The 21860-nt window shown below is 42.3% G+C and overlaps 1 protein-coding gene across 1 annotated transcript in view; it reads left to right on the top strand.

The window, feature by feature from the left end:
- The window catches only part of LARS2 (leucyl-tRNA synthetase 2, mitochondrial), a 153201-nt gene that overhangs the window by 87149 nt on the left and 44192 nt on the right, over positions 1-21860 (top strand). The window contains exons 9-13 of the mRNA XM_012662559.1: positions 6511-6615; positions 9840-9955; positions 12723-13006; positions 16492-16590; positions 19611-19748. Of these exons, the coding sequence (XP_012518013.1) occupies positions 6511-6615; positions 9840-9955; positions 12723-13006; positions 16492-16590; positions 19611-19748 (742 nt within the window). The remainder of the gene's footprint in view (positions 1-6510; positions 6616-9839; positions 9956-12722; positions 13007-16491; positions 16591-19610; positions 19749-21860) is intronic.

The following is a 21860-nucleotide window of genomic DNA, read 5'->3' as shown; positions in this document are numbered from 1 at the left end:
CACTGAATTTTTCCAATTCCAATTTTCAGAGTAAAAATATTCTTTTTGCAGATGTCAATTTATTCAGAGTCTCTAGATTAATTTGCATGAGTCCCTGGATTTTGACATGTGACATTGCAGTCACATAAGGCCAGTATGGTGCATTGAGTGTAATACAATTTTCCCAAAGGGTGAATTAAAATTACCCCAGGAATATGGACTTATGCCTCTTCTGGCCTTTGAGGTTACATTTTAAACTAGAACGTCGTATCACTGCTGTCATTTACCATTGCTGACTGGCTTGTTTTTTCCTTGAATGTCAGATTTTGAGGGTAATAAGTGCTAAAGTAGTGACCACTGTGGGTCATGGCAGCCCACATTTGTGACTGGATTTATTACCTGTAGGAGTTTAAATTCTCAAACATGAGTTCCTGCTATTGCTAATTTGGTTTCTACATATCAGCTCCTGATTTGGCACAAGATGACCAAGGTTCTGGTCCCAGATCTATCTGGCTGACTCAGGAAGGTCAGGTAACCTTTTGTCAAGCTTTCTTGGCAGAGCAAGTGATGGGGCTGTCATTCAGGGTGATCTTGGAGGACTTTGTGGGTAGAGAAAACTCTGAAGAGGACAGGACACACACAGACAGGGTGACACTTGAGTGAAAGACCAGCTGACCCCAGTATTCGGGGAAAGGGCTGTGAAGACCTCAACAGCCGGAGTCAGAGTGGAGGGAAGGAATAGCTCTGAGGAGTGTGTGGAAAACGGCAAGGGTGGGGGATCCTGGAATGATTCCCTGATTTCTGCCTCGGCCAACTGGGTTGCTGATGTTATCGACTAAATGTACTGTTTTTGCTTAGCATCCTATAATTTTGTAAAAATTCCTTTAAGAGAGGGAAAAAAGTAAAGTGTTTCCCCAGAGTTCTCAAAATTTAGTTTATTTCCATAGTCATTGACGTCGCCTCCTTTTCTCAGCTGACCAACTCTGACTTAAGTCATGTTATGTAAGCTCTGACTTGGTAGGAACTAAAGACCATAAAAGGCATCAATAGAAAAATATCAGAGTTCTAGAAGCTGTTCTGTCTTTTCCTGAAGCCTTTTCTTGCATTTCTAATATTAAAGTATTCAAACCCTGGGGCTTTGGAACCATACGTTTCAGCTCTGAGTCACCAATTGTCCACGCGATGCATTTTTTGCCAAAAGGGCAAATGAGGTCTTTGTGAAGGGAACATAGAACCCTGTTGTTATTGACACATTAGAGAGCAAGAGCCCCCCTGGAGGCCCCAGAACATTAAATAATTAATTGCTCCTATTGTTTTGCCCCTGTCTCCATAGTATCGACATGGGGGTGGGACAAAGGGGTGGGGAGCAGATCTGTAATGCTGGGGTGATGATGTGGTTTTTAACCAAACCGTTTTTAGTAGCGTTCTTTCAGCACGTGTTAATAGATGTTATGTGGAGAGAAAAGCTTCTGTAGTCAAAAATTCTGGAATAAACAAAAATAAACAGGTTTCTTTGCTCTGCTGGTGCGCACTGCACCTGTCTAAGAGAGGAGGTCATAGGCAACCCTTGTCACACTTGACCTCAGAACCCTGTTTCCACAGAGTATCCCTGGGAACTAGTTGTATGGACCACTGCTTTGGTGAACACCAAATGAAAGTTCTTTGTCTGTCTTTCCAGAGAGCATGAAAGACCTGCTTTCTTTGCAGTGGGTGCCCTGAGAGCAGAGGATACCTTTTGTCTGGAATGTTTCCTTTGTAATGACTAAAGCATTCAGCTGTTATCTAACCACTGTGTGAAATTCTTCTGTTTCTTTGGATTTCTCCATGACGTTCTTGGATTCCCGCATCGCATAACCAGCTCAGGAGTTACAAGAAATCTGGAGAACACTAGACCTGGTCAGGAACTTCAGCTTTTAGTTTGGTCCTTTCTAAGAAATAGTTTTTGACCAGATACAGCATATAAGTTGCTATTAATATCATGCATTCATTGCAAATCTGTTAGTATTTTATTACTTTCTCTTATAATAACTTTATTGAGATATAATTCACATACCATACAATTCACCCACTCAAAGTGTACAATTCTGTGGTTTTCAGTATATTCATAGAGTTGCGCAACCATCATCACGGTCAATTTTAGAACATTTTCATCATCCCTAAAAGAAATCTCAGGCCCTCTAGCAGTCACCCCCTCCCCACCCGTTCCTGACTAATGCCCAGCCATAGGCAACCACTAATCTAATTTCTGTCTCCATAGATTTTCCTGTTCTGGATATTTCATATAAATGGAATCACATGATGTTTGTCCTTTTGTGTCTGGCTTCTTTCACTTAGCATGATGTTTTCAAGGTTGCTCCATGTTATAGCATGTGTCAGTACTTCATTCCTTTTTATTTCCAAATAATACTCCATTGTATGGATCCACCACATTTTATTCATTCATTTATTAGTTAATGGACATTTGGGTTATTTCTACTTTTTTGCTATTGTGAATAATGCTGCTGTGAACATTCATACAGAGTTTTGTGTGGACATATGTTTTCATTTCCTTGGCTGTATACCCAGGAGTAGAATTGCTGGGCCATAAAGTAATTTTATATTTGAAGAACTTCCAGACTTTTTTCCGAAGTGGCTTCACCATTTTACATTCCCACCAGCAGTGCTTGAGAGTTCCGATTTCTTCACATCCTTATCAACACTTGTTACTGTCTGTCTTGATTACGGTCATCCTTGTGGGGGTGAAGTGGTATCTTGTGGTTTTGATTTGCGTTTCCCTAATAGCTTATATTTTCAAGCATCTGTTCATGAGTTTACTGGCCATTTATATATCTTCTGTGGAGAAATGTTTGTTCAGATCCTTTGCCCATTTTTCAATTTTAATTTTTGTCTTTTTAATTGTTTTATTGTTATAGTTCTTTACATAGTCTAGATACCAGTCTCTTACCAGATATATGGTTTACAACAGCAGTCCCCAACCTTCTTGGCACCAGGGACTGGTTTCATGGAAGACAGTTTTTCCACGGATGGGGGTAGGGTGGTCCGGCAGGGAGGCGGAGCTCAGGTAATGATGCCATGGATGGGGAGCGGCTGTAAATATAGATGAAATTTCGCCAGTTGTTCTTAATTCTGGGGTTGTCTTTTCACTTTCTTGATGATACCCTTTGAAGCACAAAAGTTTTTCATTTTTATAAAGTCCAATTTATCAATTTTTTCTTTTGTTGCTTTTGTTTTGGGGGTTATATCTAACATATCATTGCCTAATCAAAGGTTATAAATATTTGTACATTTTGTTTTCTAAGAGTTTTACAGTTTTGGATCTTACATTTGGATCTTTAATCCATTTTGAGTCTATTTTATATATGGCAGGAAGTAAGAATCCAACTTCATTCTTTTGCATGTGGTCATATTTTTAATTCATGTTGCACATATACGTATCTTAAAAATCAAACTGCTTCTGCCTCTATTTTCTGGTCTTCACTTTCTGATGTGCTATCCGAAAATGTTTCTTTGTTTTTATGTAGGCTTCACAATTGTCTTTTTCCTGTGGTCCCCAACCCCTGGGCCGTGGCCCAGTACTGCTCTGTGGCCTATTAGGAAATAGGCCTCATATCACCGCCTGAGCACTGCACCACCTCCCCTGCCACCCACGACACCCCACCCCCTCACCCTCAGTCCGTGGAAAAATTGTCTTCCATGAAACTGGTCCCTGGTGGCAAAAAGGCTGGGGACCACTGTAAATCCATACATAATATTCTGACAACTCAATGTACTATGATGTCTTTTTTTTTTTAACTAAATCTCCATTTGAAGCTGTACCATGATATCTTAAGTCTTCCTTATCATGTTGAACATTTGACTTTTTTCATGTTTGGGGCTCTTTTGGAAACAGCCTCTATGATGGTTTACGTCTACATGGTTCTTTGCTTCTATAGAACTTTCCTTAGGAAACATTCCCAAGAGTGGGATTTTTTTGGTCAAAGGTTAGGAACATTTTTCTACTTCTTGTTATATGTTGCTTTTATCAGTTTCTGAAAGGGCTGTATCAATTTACAGTGCCATATCCAATGATATATGAATTTTACTGCAACTTCACAAACATTAGTATTACCCTTCTAAAAGTTTTTGCTAACTTATCAGGTATAAAAATGGTAACACTTCTTGATTACTTTAATTTTCTTCTTTCTTTCTTCCTTCCTTCCTTTCTTTCTTTCTTTCTCTCTTTCTCCCTTTCTCTTTCTCTTTGTGTCTCTCTCTCTCTCCCTCCCTTCCTTCCTTCCTTCCTTTCTTCCTTCCCTTTCCTTTCCTTTCTTTCTTTCTTTTGAGACAAGGTCTCACTCTGTTGCCCATGCTACAGTGCAGTGGCACAATCCTAGCTCACTGCAGCCTCGATTATTATGTATTACCTAGGGTGTAAGTTTGGTGGCTATGACAGAGTCCTGGATAAACAGGAGCTTATTTGTCACCCGTGTGAAACTCTTGAGCGTGTATGACGTCTGCTTTGTCAGGTCATCAGGGCCAGCACTCCTTCCATCTTCCTGCTCTACCTTTTTAGGGTCTTGCCCTTCTCCGTGTTTCTGAGTTTCTCTACACTTTGTCTGCAATCCAGGAAGACAGAAGAGGCAGGGAGTAGGGAGAAAAGGGGCTTACACCTTCCCTTTGAGGGCATGACCTAGCGGTTGCTTCTACACATACCTTATGGCCACACCTAGCTGCAAGGCAGGCTGAACAGTGCTGCCATTAGCTAAACTAACCACTTAGCCATGTGTTCAACTCAACATCGTATGCTGAAGCAGAAGAGGAGGCAGATACAGGAGTCCACTGGTAGTCTGTGCCACACGCTGTTTCTCTGGCTTAGACCTCCATGTCTGTGTAATATGCCTATACTGCTGTCTCCCATTTCACCAGTTCTAGCCATTGCCTAGTGACTTTCCCTCTTACTCCACCACTCCTCACCTCCCAGCCTCCTGATAATATTATATCATAATTGCAGAATTTAGAAATACACATCTCTTCTTTGACAAGGGACAGTATGGAATCAGAAATGTGGGTCTCCACTTTGAGAACTGAGTCTGCACTTGGCCAGCTCAGGCAACAGGTGCCTCCCAGCTAATACATCTGTACTATGGGTGCTGGCTGAACCTGAGCCTCGGAGAGACCTATTTGGGTTGCTTTTCACTCTTATTTCTACCTCATCTCACCCTGTGCTTCCTGGCACCCAAGGCGAAAAAAGATAAAAGCTGGCTTAGATGCCTATAGAGCCTGTTTTATGTCTTTGAAACATCAATCCGGATTCCCAGGCTTATTTTAATTTTGAGGTTTGTAAAATATTTTAGATAATTACATGATGTCCTAAAACATGGCAAGTGTTATAAATAGTGAGAATTCATAAATTATAACTATTGTTAGTTGCTTATGTTGTAAATTAACCCAAGGGAACTTACTAATTGTTTACCACCTCTCATCCCTTCTTCCTTTGGGATTTTACTTAGATCTTTATGCTTTTAATCCTATGTGTATTCAGGAAGATATGTACATGTACGGCTTGTCTCTCTGCTGCAGTAGTTGTAATAACTTCATTTAAGATGACACAATGTTTGAATAAATTGTTTTATTAAGGCTACATAAATATTGTTCACAACCGAGCCAAGTATACTATGATTATATTTTTCCTTTTTATATACGTTTTTCTTTTTCCTAGAATTCATAATATCCTCATTTTTTTTTCATTTGTTTTGTATTCTTTCAATTTCTGGCTAAGTCTTCCCACATTCTCTCCACAGCTCCTTGGAATTCCTCTCAATACAGTTTGCTACATATTCCAACCTGCGAGATAATCTGTTTTCCTGAAGATGTCCTATGTTCTGCTCAGATCTGACCTGGTCACTCTCCAGGTCTCTGCTACACATCTTTCCTCCCAGAACTTCCCTTTGTCTTTGTTCTGTGAATGTCATTACCCTTTTTGTTTTGTTGGATCCCCCATTTCCTGGATCCCGTGCTGTTCTCTTTTTTGATTTACCACTTCATTTTGCTGGAACACATCCTCCAGTGTCTCCTAAGAAAAGGGTACATGGGTAGGAATTCTTTTGTCTTAGAATGTCTAGAAATCTCCTTTCCTCCTTTCTGCTCAGTCGTTTTCTACTCCTTATCCATTTGTATCTTCACATGTTATAGCTTAGAATTTCAGATGTCTCCTAGTTTCACTACAGATAGATTTTGCGTTTCTCATTCTTCTGTATATTTGAGGTATTTTTCAAAAATGGTGGAATATCTTACCTCACCATCTGGAAAGCAGAAATGCTATTTTCACTTCTTATGAGCCTGGATGAGTATTTTCTTGTGTGCTTGTTTAATCTTTTGATAATCCACTGGTGTGAATTATGTAGTAATACCCTTCAAAGGACAAATTCTCTAACAATTAGCACAAAACACAGAAGTTCTAGTGCTTATTTTTCTCACTGGTTTCCTCTGAGATTCAGATGGTGTTGGTGTTTCAGGTGACTGGCATCCACAGTTGTTTCCTCTCATTTTCAGATCGCCTCACTCCTGTGACGGCTGTGAACATGCTCACCCAGCAGGAGGTCCCTGTGGTTATCATGGCCAAGGCTGACTTTGCGGGCTCTCTAGATGCAAAAATAGGTAAGCAGGTGTTAAAATGTAATCACGATAATATATGTTGCAGGTTTAAGATCAAAATTCTCACCTGTTGTTATCATCTGGAAGAGCTGACTGTTGATTTCCATGATCTGTTTTGCCTCTTTGTAAAAATGAAATCCCCCTTCATACAACCATCCCTTATTTAAGAAGTTCATTTTGAAAACATGCTAAGTGTATTGCACCTTGCTACCTGCTATTGAGAATAATAAAAAATGTCTGGCCTACAAATCTTGCCAGCAGGGTTAGTCGGTGAGACTTAAACATATGATGTGGGGAATAATACAACTCAGATGAAAATCCAATTTCAAAAATCACAGCACCGACAGTAACTGCTGAGATGGGGGTTCAAAGCACAAATGATCAATGTGGGCTGGGTTTTTGGTGAAGGCTTTGTGGAGGAGGTGAACTTGAGCTATTCAAGAAAAGGATTGTGAAACAGCAGTAAAATTGAAGGCATATTTAGAACTGTAAATTGGATGTCCTTGGCAGCCTTACTCATTCGTGAGCATTCTAAACTATCATCATGCAACAGGAAGTCTGAGAATGAACAAAGAGATGGGAACCTAAAGACAACTTGTCCAAAATCTCCTTCCTTTAGGGTAGACCCGTGCGTCTCTCTTTACCAACATTCCTACTGTGGATTCCAGCCAGTCTCCAGACTACCAAAACCTTGCATAGGAAGTTATTTCCACACTATTTCCTAGCACACAGAAGAAGTAGCATTTCTTATTATGTTCACAGTTTTTTTTCCTCACAATGCTCAGATCAGTTTTTGACGAAGTGGTTTGAAGAAACATCAAAGAAGAAAACCAATGTTATTCTCTTTTGACCATTTTAAGTGTGTCGTTTAAAAAAATAATTTGTTCTGTTATTTTATGCATTTTATAGTTAGTAAAATTTATTAATATAACCAGCCAGGATAAACAATGAAGGAAGCACTTATTGATGTGGCTTTTGGGGGGGGGATCTGTTTATTTGGTTGGTTGGTATTTTGATTCACATCACTGACACAATATTGAGAGTTCTGAAGGGAAAAAAAATCTGATATTTTTACTTGTGCATGGAAAATTGTTTTTCCTGTTGTCTTGATTTCCCACAGTTACATAATTAACACTTTCTAAATTACTGCTTTTTGCCCTCCGAGAAGAACAAAAGCAAGAACACATAACCAAGAGGTAAAGTGGTATTTTTGCCATCCCACCTGAACTGTTACAAATAGTTCATGTTCTACTGAACTTTGCATGACCAACACCATGGCCTGGAGCATTCCTTATATGGGCAAATAAATTTTGTGGTTACGAAGTCTCCTTTTGAACATTACTCTTACTTGTTCCACACTCTATTGTGGAATGTAGTAGATGACTATTTTCCTTTCTTTTTGGTAATATTTATTTCTTGCCATTTGTCCTCATCCTTCAAGTCCGGTCAACATCTATTCGCTTCATTAGATGCTTTTTGTGAGTAATCTCAGCTAGAACAATATAGAACTTTCCATAATATTACAGAGCTTTTCATCATACCAAAGAGCTTTATTTTTTTATTTTATTTATTTTTTTTGAAATGGAGCCTCACTCTGTTGCCCTGGCTAGAGTGAGTGCCGTGGTGTCAGCCTAGCTCACAGCAACCTCAAACTCCTGGGCTCAAGCAATCCTCCCGCCTTAGCCTCCCAAGTAGCTGGGACTACAGGCATGTGCCACCATGCCCAGCTAATTTTTTCCATATATTTTTAGTTGTCCGGATAATTTCTTTCTATTTTTTTTTAGTAGAGACGGGGTCTCGCTCTTGCTCAGGCTGGTCTCGAACTCCTGAGCTCAAAGGATCCTCCCGCCTCGGCCTCCCAGAGTGCTAGGATTACAGGCGTGAGCCACCGTGCCCAGCCATACCAAAGAGCTTTAGAACATGTCTCCCAAACATTCAACCACCCTTTTAGGACAGTGTTCAGAGAGGTGGTTCTGAGCGCTGACTTAAGCATTTTGTGCATTACCTTTAGTTTTCTATCTCTCAGTTTCTACATGATGTGTTGTATCCACAAGCGTGTCAGCAGTTTTGACAGATGACTCTGTAGCAGGGTTTCTCAACCAGGGTGATTTTGCCATCAGGAGACATTTGGCAATTTTGGAGACATTTTTGCTTGTCACAACTCAGGGAGTGCTATTGGCAGGGGCCAGGGATGCTGCTCAGCGTCCTGCAATGTGTAGAACATCCCCTGCAACAGAGTCCTTCATGTCAGTGGTGCCAGGGTTAAGAAACTCTGCCCTTACGGAACCAACAACTGAGGGGGGAGAAGTAAAAGCCCTGTTTTTATGAGTAGCTAAAGCCAAAACAGCAGGCTGGGTGAGTGATTTATTAATGCTCAACAACCTTCCTCAAGGACCTATCTGGGTTGAAGAATAAATGTCTGTTTAGAATGTACTGTCGCCTTAGGGAACAAAACACGGTTGCTGGCTTTTTTTTTTTTTTTTTTTTTTTTTTAGACAGAGTCTCACTCTTTTGCCCGGGCTAGAGTGCCGTGGCATCATCCTAGCTCACAGCAACCTCAAACTCCTGGGCTCAAGCGATCCTACTGCCTCAGCCTCCTGAGTAGCTGGGACTACAGGCATGCGCCACCATGCCCGGCTAAGTTTTTCTATATATTTTTAGTTGTCCGATTAATTTCTTTCTATTTTTAGTAGAGACGGGGTCTCGCTCTTGCTCAGGCTGGTTTCGAACTCCTGAGCTCAAACAATCCGCCCGCCTCGGCCTCCCAGAGTGCTAGGATTACAGGCGTGAGCCACCACGCCCGACCGGTTGCTGGCTTTTGACTTCCTGGCTGAGTGGATTTTTCCAGGGTGCTGGGAAATGCTGGAGGAGTCAGCCCTGCTTCTCGAGAGAAAACCGTTGTCCTCTGTCCCTGAGGGAATTCAAAGAAGAGCCTTCCCCAAATGCTTGTCATTTACTGTTTCATTGGCAAAAAGCACTGAAAATTAAGCAAAGGAAAGGGACCTAAAGGATATAATACCAATAGGGTAAACTGGTTGTGTTAGGGTGGTGGGTTTCTCCAAGACTGTGTTCCATTTTCCCAATGAATGTGGTATGATTTTAAAACTTCTGTAACTACAAGAGATAGTCTCCTTTAAGAAACTAAAACTGAGTGTCAGTACTGTCAATTATTCTGTGATTCGGGCACTTGTGAAGGAGGTGTTTTGTGTTTCTTCCCCTCTGAACAGGAATTCCCAGCACCAGCTCAGAGGACACCATGTTAGCCCAAACCCTGGGCCTGTCCTATTCTGAAGTCATTGAGACTTCGCCAGATGGTACAGAGAGACTAAGCAACTCTGCCGAGGTTGGTGCCCTATGGCATGGGCCTAAGAGCTTACTTCTAAAATGATGACCTTGATGTGAGTTTGATAAGACATTTTCCTTCAGATGCAAATTACAACCTGCCCCTTCACTGGCCCCATACCTAACAGTCTTGTAGTCTCCTGTCTTCATCTACAAAAACAAAATAATATTATTCCTCAAGATCTAGAAGCTTATCAACTCTAAATCAAATCCAATCCCAGAATAGGATGGCATTGAAGTAGCTGATTTTATTTTGGGAATCTTCTGCTTGAGAAAAATATCTTTTCCACGGAATCTCTGGTTCCTTGGGAGGGATGATAGAAAGTGGCTCTTCTTCCTAGAGCCTTAAGTTTAACTCATTTATAAAAATGAACAGAGAAGTTCTGAGTCATGTTTATTTGGTCAGGGTTCTTCCAGCATGAGACAGCAGCACTTGAAGATGGTACATCTGGCACGATTTGAGCCCAGCCTCTATGTTGAACTAAAACAGAAAGTGTTCTGAAAGAGGTGGGGTGAGGGGTGGGAGGGGGACATGGGAGCAATGATTCTCAAACTTGAGCACACATCAGAATCACCTGGTGGCCTTGTGAAAATAGATTGCCTGGCCCACCGTCCTGAGATTCTGCTTTAGTAGTCCCTGGTGAGACCCAAGAATTTGCATTTCTAACAAGTTTCCAGGTGCTGCTGCTACTGCTACTGGCCCAGTGACCACATTTTGAGAATCGAGAGCCTAGATTCTAGGCCCTAGAACCTTGCTACTCAATATCTCGTCCCTGGACCAGCAGCACTGGCTTCACGTGTTAGAGATGTGGAATCTCAGACCCTATCCTGGTCTAATGAAATCCCTGTGTGCTTCGTGCGCACATTAAGGTTTGAGAGTACTGGCTTAGAGCATTCCCTCTTAAACTTGATTGCACAGTGGAAACACCTGGAAAGTTTTTAACACTGCTGATGCGTATGTCTCACTGCAGATATTTTGGTTTGATAGTTATTGGTGGTGAGGGCATGGATCAGACATCAACAGTGTTCAAAGCTCCCCAGGTGATTCTCATGTGCACCAGAGTCGGGAACTACTGGCTTAACATAGTAATTCCACACCTGGCCATGTCTCTGAATCACCTGGGAGGTACTTGCTGGCCCCACTCTGAGTGATCCTGATTCAATTAGACCCAAAGAGCCAGGTCTTTCAGGTTTGGGGCTACCTGGCTATAGGATATTATGTGTATACGTATAGAATATTATATGTATTTAACTACAGAATAAGGGAATAATGGCCAGGTTTTCTCCGTCATAGGGAGTGACAATGTTTTCTGACCTCATGTTTGTGCCTTCATTTCATAAATTGCATACCGAAACCTTACTTTAGACCTTGTCAGAGCAGGCTCCCTGGAGGTAGGGCAGATCCATGCCACTGTCTCTAAGGGAGCCCTAGTTAACCCTCTGTAGGGCCAGAAAGGGGACACCAAAAGCCAAATTATGCTTCTGAAGTGCTCAGAGAAACACTCACTGCTCAGCAGAGGACTCTGAGCATTAATTATGCTCTTTGGCTTCTTTCAAATAGCTTTGGATGGTCTATTGTATCCTCCCCTGGCTCTAGGGTGAGTATCTAGAGTAAAGGAATTCCTTCGTGGAGTGGAAAGAGAATGGGGGGAGAAAAGCTGCTTTCATCTGTGAGCTTCTGGAACATGCAGAGTGACGCATGGAAAAGATAGACTTTCAAGAGAGCATGTTATGATTTGCATCGTAACTATGTGGTAATGGGAGTGCAGAACGTAAGACATGTCTTCCCAGAGTGTATGTAGTTCCTTGGTAGGGAGCTCTGGACTTCAGAAGACATTTCAGACCTTTCATGAAAAGGGCTACTCTTGATAAACATAGCTGTATTTTCTTACTCTTTATGCCTCGTGCCTGTAAGCTCCTGAGGACACGGGCAGATCATATTTATCCCTGTGCCCCACTCCTAGCACAAGCCCAGGATGTAGCAGGGAGCAGAACGTCTTCATTGAACACATTCCAGAATACCCACAATCTAGGTTGTCAGCAAGCCGCACTGGCTCAATTCGTATAATCAGTTTGGCTCTCCGAACAGCATCAGGTAAAAAGAGAATTTCTCTTTTGTGCTGTTAGTGTTCTGCCCTGCTGTCTATAAAATGGGAGCATTTGAATCTAAAAAGAGTGGTCTGGTTCTTCAGGTCGAGGCCCCAGTTTGTTCCTCTGAATTCCTTCCTTCTGCTTTAGGATAATATTAAATGTTTCTTTTCTGGATATTTCCCACCACCACCCCCCATCCCAACAGGGGAGTAGTCATTAAAAATACATGTCATGCAGTTCTTCACTGGCAGCTCAAAGCTGATATTGGATTATCTCTGTAGGTGTCATAGCTCCAGCAAGGAGTGCCACAGAGCCAGGGCCAGCCTACCACTAGACACAGTAGACACAGTACCTAGGACCTAGAGTACTTTTAGAGACCTGAAAAGGTTTTAACGTCTTTTAAAATAAACCAGGAGAAAAAAACAAACTTTCAGGGTCAAAAATTGTAATATACTTGTCTTTATATCAATACAGTTGTAAAATATAATGTTTAATATTATCTTAAGGAGGAAAATGCCTACAAAGGCAAAAGCGCCTAGGTAGGGCTCATGAAAGTTGGCATGCGGCTGTGCACAGAACTGGTCCCTTGGGAGAACCACACAAACACGGCAGTGCAGGCAGTGGCGTGGGGGTGGTAACTTGTTTTACGCAGAAGAAATGAGTTCTCTCCTTCTCAGTTCACAGGTATGACCCGGCAGGATGCTTTTCGAGCCCTGACTCAGAAAGCTCGGGGGAAGAGAGTGGGTGGAGATGTGACAAGTGATAAACTGAAAGACTGGTTGATCTCGAGGCAGCGGTACTGGGGCACACCAATCCCCATTGTCCACTGCCCAGCCTGCGGCCCCACGCCTGTGCCTCTGGAGGACTTGCCCGTGACCTTGCCCAGAATCACATCTTTCACCGGCAAGGGAGGCTCCCCACTGGCCACAGCTTCAGAGTGGGTGGACTGCTCCTGCCCCAGGTAAGGACCTGCATCCCTGCAGCAGTGACTGCCTGTGCCTCCAGCACCCTGCTGGGATTTTAGACACTCCCCCTCCTTCCTGGTGCTAACTCCGCACCTTCTTCCATGACTTCCATCAGGCTGGAAAGAATACTTCAGGTCTTTTGAGACCTTTGAGGGAAGGGTCTGGAATCCGTGGCCCAACCTCGGTGATGGGCACCCTTCCTTCTCCTCTGAACTGCTGGAAGCAACATGTCAATACAGATCTATCCCAGAAACATCTGATCCGACTGATGGAAAAGCTCCAGATTTTCATGATAGCTTTGTAAAAAACCACTTTCTTCCATTTTATATTCCAAAGAGCTTCTTGGAGATGAGAGAAAATGTTTTCTCTCCTCTGCCTTGCAGTTTTCCAATATAGTGACTATCATCACAGTGGAGATTTTATCGCAAGCAGCAGGATAGTAGCTAAGACAGCGAGCGTGCTCAGGGACTTTGTTCTTTAATATACTGAAACACACCATATTTCCTTCCTTCTCATTTTGGAAGTGGGATTCTGTTTTTCAATTTCGTGTCAATTCACTGGCATGTCTCAGGTGTGATTTTTTTATGATGGCTTCTCAGCTGATTAAATAAATAATAGCAAATATCAAGCTCTAGTATTTTCCTTCTTCCTCTGTGGAGAAGCCATTTTTCTCTGCCTTATAGATCATGATGAGCATGTTTTAAAATAATTTATTCCTCTGTCAGTATAGCACTGAGTTAACAGGGTGGCAATTAGGTAGCCACACAGTGTAATTGAAAGTCTCAAGCAGGGCAGTCAAGTCATAGATTCAAGTCCTGGCTCTGCCTCCTAACTACTGTCCAATTTGGGAAAGTCATTTACCTTCCCTGAGCTTCAATTCCCTCATTGGGAACTAAAATAACCTCCTTGAAGGGCTGTTCAAAAGACTAGAACTAACACATGTAATTCTGCGCAGTGGCACCTAGCAGGTGATCAATAAATAGAAACATCTCACCCATCCTGCCAGGGATTTGCCAGCCATTCTCCCAAGTCCTCACTCAGGTATGTTTTGAAATTCAAGATGGTGCTCGTAGACAGGAACATAGGAAGCCCTGGGCCACATTAGGGTAGAAATGTGGGCTCCAGGAGGAAAATGGCACCCCTTCTTTGTTGATAAGCAGTAACAAAGGGCTTCCCCACCAGACACCTGCCTACAGCACAGCAGGTGCAGCCATGTTGGCGAGAATTAGGTTTCCTGCCCTGGCTGCAGAATCCCTGGAGGGCAGAGCTCAGGCCTTGGTGCTGGTCAGGGCTCCCTGGATGATCCTGATGGGTATCCAAGGCTGCGCGCCACTGAGCCCATGTGGCCAAGTGAGACACCGCGATGGAATGGATGGCAGGCACCAGCGTCCAGTGGATGTGGATCCTTACTCTTGGGCTCCACAGCCTTAACCTCTCTGAACCCCAGTTATTCATCTGCAAAATGGGGATATGAGCAGTATCTGTGTCATAAGCCCCAGGGTTACTGAGGAGTAGGTGAGATAATACCTGTGAAGTATTTGGCTCAGTGCCTGCTACCCAGCATTAGTATAATTACTATTGGGGCTAATACTGATAATGCTATCACCATCCTCTATCCCTCCCACTTACCAAGTGGCCTCCTAATCGTCATCTAGTTTTTAGCATCAGCACGGCGAGTGTTAGCCTGATGTTATTTCTTCTATAAATTGGGCCCTGCATTTTCTTCCTCACTTGTACCTCACTTGCACAAGTTAGCTGAGGAAGAAAAAGTAATCTTTGTCTTCTAATTATTTCCCAGAATAGTTACCTGTGTTCTGGCTGATTGGTCTCCAAATAAAAATATCTGGCTTTAATTTAGAAATGCACTGTTGAGACCAGCTTCCTACTGCAGCCTTGGGTGGTAGGAAACAGGATTCCCTGAGGGCTCTCTCTAACAAGCTCCTACCCTCAGGGACCACCTTCCCAGTGGGAGGCCCCCTGATTAAAATGCAGGGGACTCCTGGGGGGGAGTCCCAGAGCCCTGCCAGATCTGGGGCTCCCGTGCTGTCTGCTCAGCCACTTGCATTTAATCATCTGGCTTGGGGACTGGGGCAGGGAGGGAGGTTTGGCTTTTCCTTGAGTAATATTTATAAAGCCAGTATGAACTTCACGAGTGCAAGAAACGAATGCAACCCTACTTTTATTTTTAAATTAAAAGCAGACTCAAGCTCTTGCATGCTAAAGTAACAGAAGATTCATCATTTCCTCTTGGAACTCCTCATCCTCCCCCTCAAATTCTTCAAGAGCCCCCAAGGACTTACACTGCCCAAAGTGCAGTATTTGGAGAGACAGCTGGCCTCAGAAGGGAGAGCCCAGCGTTGATGCCATGTACTCCTACAATGGCTTTTGACTGCCACAAAGCGGCCCTGTTGATGGCTGGCTCTGCCCATCAGGCAGCAGGTGCTGATCCACTGCTGATTGGGTCTTCAGGAGTCTTCACGGGGGCTAAGCCCCCTCCCATGCTAGGCCTGATAAGGGCACCCTCTCTGGAGTTCCTAGGTGGCATGGCTTTGGTACCTGGTTCTTTCAGTCCCACAGGCCCACAACTCTAGGAATGTTCTTAAGAATTAGTGTAGCAGTTGGGCCCCTGTGAGACCTTGGTCCTCCCCGGGCCTCTCCATCCCTGGGACAGGGATTGCTTTTGCTGTTGAACCCTTCACGCCCCCAGGATCCCACTTTATTCTCCATCGTAAACACCAGGCTCTCTTCACCCTTCTGTGAGGAAGCTGGCTTTACACAGTGGTGTGGTGGTAGATATGTAATAACTAGCTCTCTGATTTGTAGTGTTTGCCAGTTTCTGTGATGTACATACTCCCACCAGGCTAATTTCAAGCTACAAGCTTGATGTCACTTGTCACAGAGTTAGGAAGAGATGCTAACAATTGATTCTCACAAGCTGGTGTGAACCGGCTCCAGCACACCACTGCCTTGGGCCTTCTAAGGTGACTTATCTTCCTCAGGTCATCCCGGTGGGCTTCTGCACCCCCACCCCAGAGCAGAAGTAGAAAATGTTTATTTTCAACCCATCTCACTCCATTTGGTTTTCAGTTCTCTTCACACATCAATTTGCTTCATAAGCATCATAAAGCAGGCATGGGCTGAAGGCAGTCTTGCCTTGCCTGAAATAGAAGTGGTTGCACAAAAGAGACAATCATGTCTTGTCTTTTTGGGTGGTTAGATTTTCTACCAGGTTAAATTCAGAGAAATAGAGAATGAGACTTTTAATTGTTGAAGATTGAAATTTTTGTTTTGTAAATTTCTTCAAAACATCATGTGTTATACAGTACAAAAAGAACTTTCTCTGGATTGTCTTTTTATGATGTGGCATTATTCTTATGACATTTTAAATTCATACTCATTGTCAGAGCTCTCGCAAAAGCTAGTGGGAAACAGCATTAAAATTTAAAAAGAAACCAGTTGATGAACTTCACTTATTTCTTAGGTGCAAGGGAGCAGCCAAGAGAGAGACAGACACGATGGACACGTTTGTTGATTCTGCTTGGTACTACTTCAGATACACGGACCCCTGCAACCCTCACAGGTAAAGCCTCTGCCCAAGGCTTGGAGCATTTGTCAGTTTGGGTCGTCCGAAAAACGAAGACCAGGATGGAATGAGATGTGCAGGTGATGTCTTGGGGGTAACGCCTATGCCAGATAAAGGGGAGGGGAGCAGGAGTAGGCAGGGCGAGCCCTTAGACCATGGTGCAGATGTGAAAGGTGCGATGGGGAAGGGGAAGGAGGAAGGATTGGGAGGAAGAGCCTCAGACCACAGACCGTCTCTGAGGAAGCCTCAACCTGGCCTCTGGGAAGCCCCGAGCAAAGCTTGTTCGTTGCAGAGTCCCAAGTCAGGCAGAAATGGCTCTCCTCTAGTCTCCTGGGAGCGGCCTGGGAGAGCACAGGCCGGCAGAAACACCAGAGTGGGGAGGTGCAGCAGCCAGAATCTCTCAGTCAACTGTGCACCTCAAAACAGGCTCTCTTAGAGGGAGTGTGTTAAATTATTAAGTTAGATTATTCACAGCCAAGTAATCCCAGCACAAGGCAAATAAAAAATAGAAGAGAAAAGGAAATGCCATTATAATACCCTCCTTGCAGTGAACTGCATTTATATGATTATAAAGATGAAATGTTATTTATTTAACTGAAAAAATGATGTAACTCCAGGAGGGTGGATAGGAGGTGGGGAGTGCGAGAGAGCTCAGAAGCATCAGCTCTAGTCACATACGGTCAATAGATAATTTCCAATTGATAAATCAATAAGGAGTATGAACATATTTTTATAATAATTGCCAGGAGGAACAGTCAAAAGAATTAAAGTGGCTAAGGGACAGGCCTGGGAGGAAGGGAAGAATTGGGGCTGGAGACCCCTTTGGGTTATAAACCTTTGGGTGCCATTTTATTTTTCAGCTATATTCATGTGTGTCTTTGACCAAAAAGCACGTAACAAATTAAGGGAAAGAGAGCAGCAGGTAGCTAGGGAAAGAGAGAGAATGAGAGCTCAAGGGAGCTCTTCCAGAGCCCGGGAAGAAACTCAGCACTGTGATTAAAAGGACCTTGCCAGATTGTTCTTATCCGTGGTAGCAATATTCTGGAACCCTGTCGTCTACATGTATTCTTTACTGCTCGTAAAATAACATACTTCTGGCGAGATGGGTGCTCCTGCCTTGTCCTGCCAGAGTTCTGGTCTGCAGTATTGTGAGTCTGTAGTTTGAGTGCATTCCAGAAATGAGTGGGATCCTGAGTAAATGGAGCTGTGCAAAGGCAGAAAGGGTGCGAGGTGACTGCTGTGGCTGGAACCATCAGCTTGGCCCTGCCTAGCCCACAGAGGGGCTCCCCTTGTGGGCCTGCCTTCTAGAAGGAGCCACTGTTGCCTTCTGTTTAGTAACAGCCGGCTCAGGCTGCAAGGGGAGTCAGCTCCTCAGGGTGCTTCAGTGGCAAGCCTTCCTGCAGCTGAGACTCCAGATTACCTTTGACTGGCACAAGATACATCCTGAGACCTTCGCAGCCCCCGAATTGTGAATTCCACAGAGCACTCCATTTCCCTCACAACGTGCTGCTGCTAGCTTCAGCCCTGGCTCGAGTTCTCACTAGGATGCTTTCCTGACTGGATCAGAAATCCAAGCTGTAGCTACTTTCAACATTTCACTCCTTAATTTATCCCAAACTTGTTTTCTGGCTAAATACCACCCTTCACTTCCCTTTCTTTTCTGTCGCCTGGATTGGCAGTTGAATTTCTTTAAGGAACTATTTTTCACACAAAGAAAAAAAAAGTGTTCTTTTAATTTTACCAGAATTCTGGCACAGTGACAGGAGGAAAGAACACAGAGCTACATTCAGACGCAAATGTGTGGTGGTGGCCAGGCTTGTCCCCTGCTGAGTGACAGGCTCTTTTTCCAGCCTCAGAGCAGGAGCCAGCCAGGTCTGTGCTGGGGAAAAAGGGCCTTGAGCTGTGGGGGAGAGAATTCACAAATGTTCGAAATCCTCCAAAGGCAGAAGTTTTCTTGACTGGCTGGCCTCAAGAGAGGGTGTTAACTCAGAATGAAGAGGTCTGTCCCCAGCCAAGGTACTGCCCCCTTTCCTTGAGAGTCCCAGCCAGAAAGTAGAAGTGTTTCCTTTCCTCTCCAGTGTCTAATTGGAGTTTGAGGAAGCCTTTCATTTAGTATCTGTTGGCTAAAAAGTATCTATGAGGTGAGAGAGAGTTATTGGGCTATTCGATGACAGTGTACCCTAACTATGCTTCATCGCATCCAGCGAGCCATATACCGGCTCCTATGTTTTAAGGCTGCTTTTAAAAATTAAGATTGAATTTCTGTTTTAAAAGAGTACTTTGTATCTGCATGTTAATCTCCATTGAAGATGCCACATTGCCCTCTATTGGTAAGAACTCAAAAGTTTTAATTCTCTAATCATAATAAAAATTAAAATAAATCTAGATATTCAAATATGTATTGTACTGAGATGACTTTTTTGCTGGTATATTTTCCTCTTGTCTTCATTTTTTACCCCCTAAGAGAGAGACAGTTTCTCACACTGTCCCCAAGGGAGTGCGGTGGTACAGTCACTGCTCACTGCAGTCTTGAACTCCTGGGCTCAAGTGATCCTCCCACCTCAGCCTCCGGAGTAGCTGGGACTATAGGCTCGTAGCACCACGCACAACTAATTTTTTATTTATTTGTGTTTTTTGGTAGAGATGAGGTCTCACTATGTTGCCCAGCCTGGTATCAAGCATTTCCCCCACCTCAGCCTCCCAAAATGCTGGGATTACAGGCATGAGCCACCACACCTGGCGTTTTATATGAAAACGTTTTATATGAAAATTGCGTTTGTTCAAATATTTCAGTAATGTCTTCTGTTACAGTTTTTATAAATTTTATAAATTAACACTGATCTGACTTTTTCTTTTTTATTATATAAGCTTTTCTCTTATTATATTTTAAAAAGAAAATCACTGTTATTCCTCGACATAATTCATTTCAGGGCATATGCAAATTATAATAACTCTGTCTAATTTATACAATTTCAGCAAAGCAGGTTTTAAAAAATGCCCATTTCTCTTTCTTCCAGCCCTTTTAACACAGCGTTGGCAGATTACTGGATGCCTGTGGATTTGTACATTGGAGGGAAAGAACATGCTGTCATGCACTTGTTCTATGCAAGATTCTTCAGTCATTTTTGCCATGATCAAAAAATGGTCAAACACAGGTGAGCATTTATACTGCTTTGCAAAAGAATTCTGTTCTATGAATGGTAACCTCAAGGGGATGTCAGTACTTCTGAAGCAAGGTAAATATATGTAGCAGGAGAATCCTATTCAAGTATACCTTAGAGGTTATTGTCAGCCTTAACCATTTGAGGTGCATTTATATTGCTTAATCAGTTCTGGGATGTGATGTTGCATGCTTGCATAGAACCTAGCCTTAATTTGAGATTGTTACTTGTGAGGCAGAGAGGAGTGGTCCATAGCGTTTATGGCTTTTATAGTATCCCATGTGAGATCGTGTTTGTCACCTGGTCCCTCTATGTAAGCTCTAAGTTTGACTGAATCCTGCCTTGATATAGCACTCTGATAAATGTAAATAAACAATCAGAAGATAGAGAATCACATTGTAAATCCATTGATAAATTCTTAACCTGTTAGCCTATAATCTGTTCTCCGTAATGTTCAGAAAATGTGTGTGCTTTTTTCCCCATGAAATACATCACATATATAAACAATATATTTAATGTATTATATAATTTAAAGAATAAAATGAACATGGCTTGCCCCACTCCTTAGTTTAAGAAATAGAATATTACAGGTACCTTAGAATCCCCAGGGTGCTCAGTCATATCATCCTTCTTCCTGTACCCACAACCCCTCCTCTCGCTAACACCTACCTGAATTTTGAATTCCTCATTTTTTTGCTTTTCTTTACAAATTTTTAAATAATAATATATCATTGGTTCCTGTGTCTGAACTTTACATAAGTAGAATCATATTTCATGTATTCTGTCTTGCTTTCCTCACTCAGCATTTTTTTGAAATTCAGTAGTGTTGCTACATGAAATTGTATTTCATTCCTGTTTCACTGCTGCATGGTATTCTATTATATGGGATGGGATTTCCAATACAGAACTCAGTTTTTGTGTCCATGCCACCATTAGTGGTTGTTCGACCATTTTGTGAACAAAATTACCATGAACATTCTTGCACATGGTTCCTGACATACATGTGTCAGCGTTTCTTTAGGGTGTGTACTTAAGAGTAGAATTGCTCAATTGTAGGGTGTGCATGTGTTCAACTTTACTAAGAGACCCCAGGCTGTTTTGCATAGTGGTTACATAAACCTACACTCCCACTAATAGAGGTGAGGGTTCCCATCTCTACATCTTCATCAACACTTTGTATTGTTCAACCTTTTAAATTTCACCAAACCAGTGTATATAATGGGTCAGTTTGTGAGTTAAATTTGAATTTAAAGATGCTGATTACTTAATGAAGTTTAGCATGTTTTTAATATACTTATGGGTCTCTATGTTTCCTTTTGCATTAAATCTTTTTGTACTCTTTGCTTTTATTTTTTTCTGGGTTGTTTGTGTTTTCGTGATTTGTAGAAGTTCTTTAAAAATTCTGGATACTGATCCTTTTTCAGCTATATGTATTGCAAATATTTTTCCTAGTTCTTGGCTTATCTTGATTTTATGGTGTCTTTTGATGAACAGAAATTCTTAATTTAATGTAGTAAAACATAATAATCTTTTCCTTTATGGCTGTTGCTTTTAGTTGTGTCAGCACTGTTAATGGAACAGACCTTTTCCCCACTGATCTGTGGTGCCCTCTTCATCATAAATCAGGTTGTCATATATGTAGGAGCCTGTTGATAGGATCTTTATTCTGTCCATTGGTCCATTTGCTTTTTGCTGTGCTAGCTATTTACTGCCTTTATTTTAATTTTACAAGTCATGATATCCAGTAAAGGAAGTCCTCCTACTTTTTTCTTTTTCTTCAGGAGAACCTTGGCTATGATTGGCTTTCATTCTTCCATAGAAATTTTAGATTCAGCTTGTCACATTCCAGAAGTGTCTATTGGGAGTGTAATTGGAATTGCATCAAAACTATATGTTTACCAGTGTCTTTCCTCACTCTTCCTTCTTGCATCTCTGGCCTTAACATCTGCAATCATTTTCCTTTTGTCTAAAATGTATACTTTAGAATGTCTTATTTTCTTTAGTGAAGGTCTATTAGGTCATATTTGTCTGAAAGTATATTTATTTCAAGCTCGTTATTTTAAACCTCATTTTTATTTTATTTTATTTTTTTTTTATTTTTTTTTT

This window comes from Propithecus coquereli, unplaced genomic scaffold (genome assembly GCF_000956105.1).
Source record: "Propithecus coquereli isolate 6110/MARCELLA unplaced genomic scaffold, Pcoq_1.0 Scaffold1, whole genome shotgun sequence".
Lineage (NCBI taxonomy): Eukaryota > Metazoa > Chordata > Mammalia > Primates > Indriidae > Propithecus > Propithecus coquereli.
This window is presented reverse-complemented; position numbering and strand designations above follow the sequence as displayed.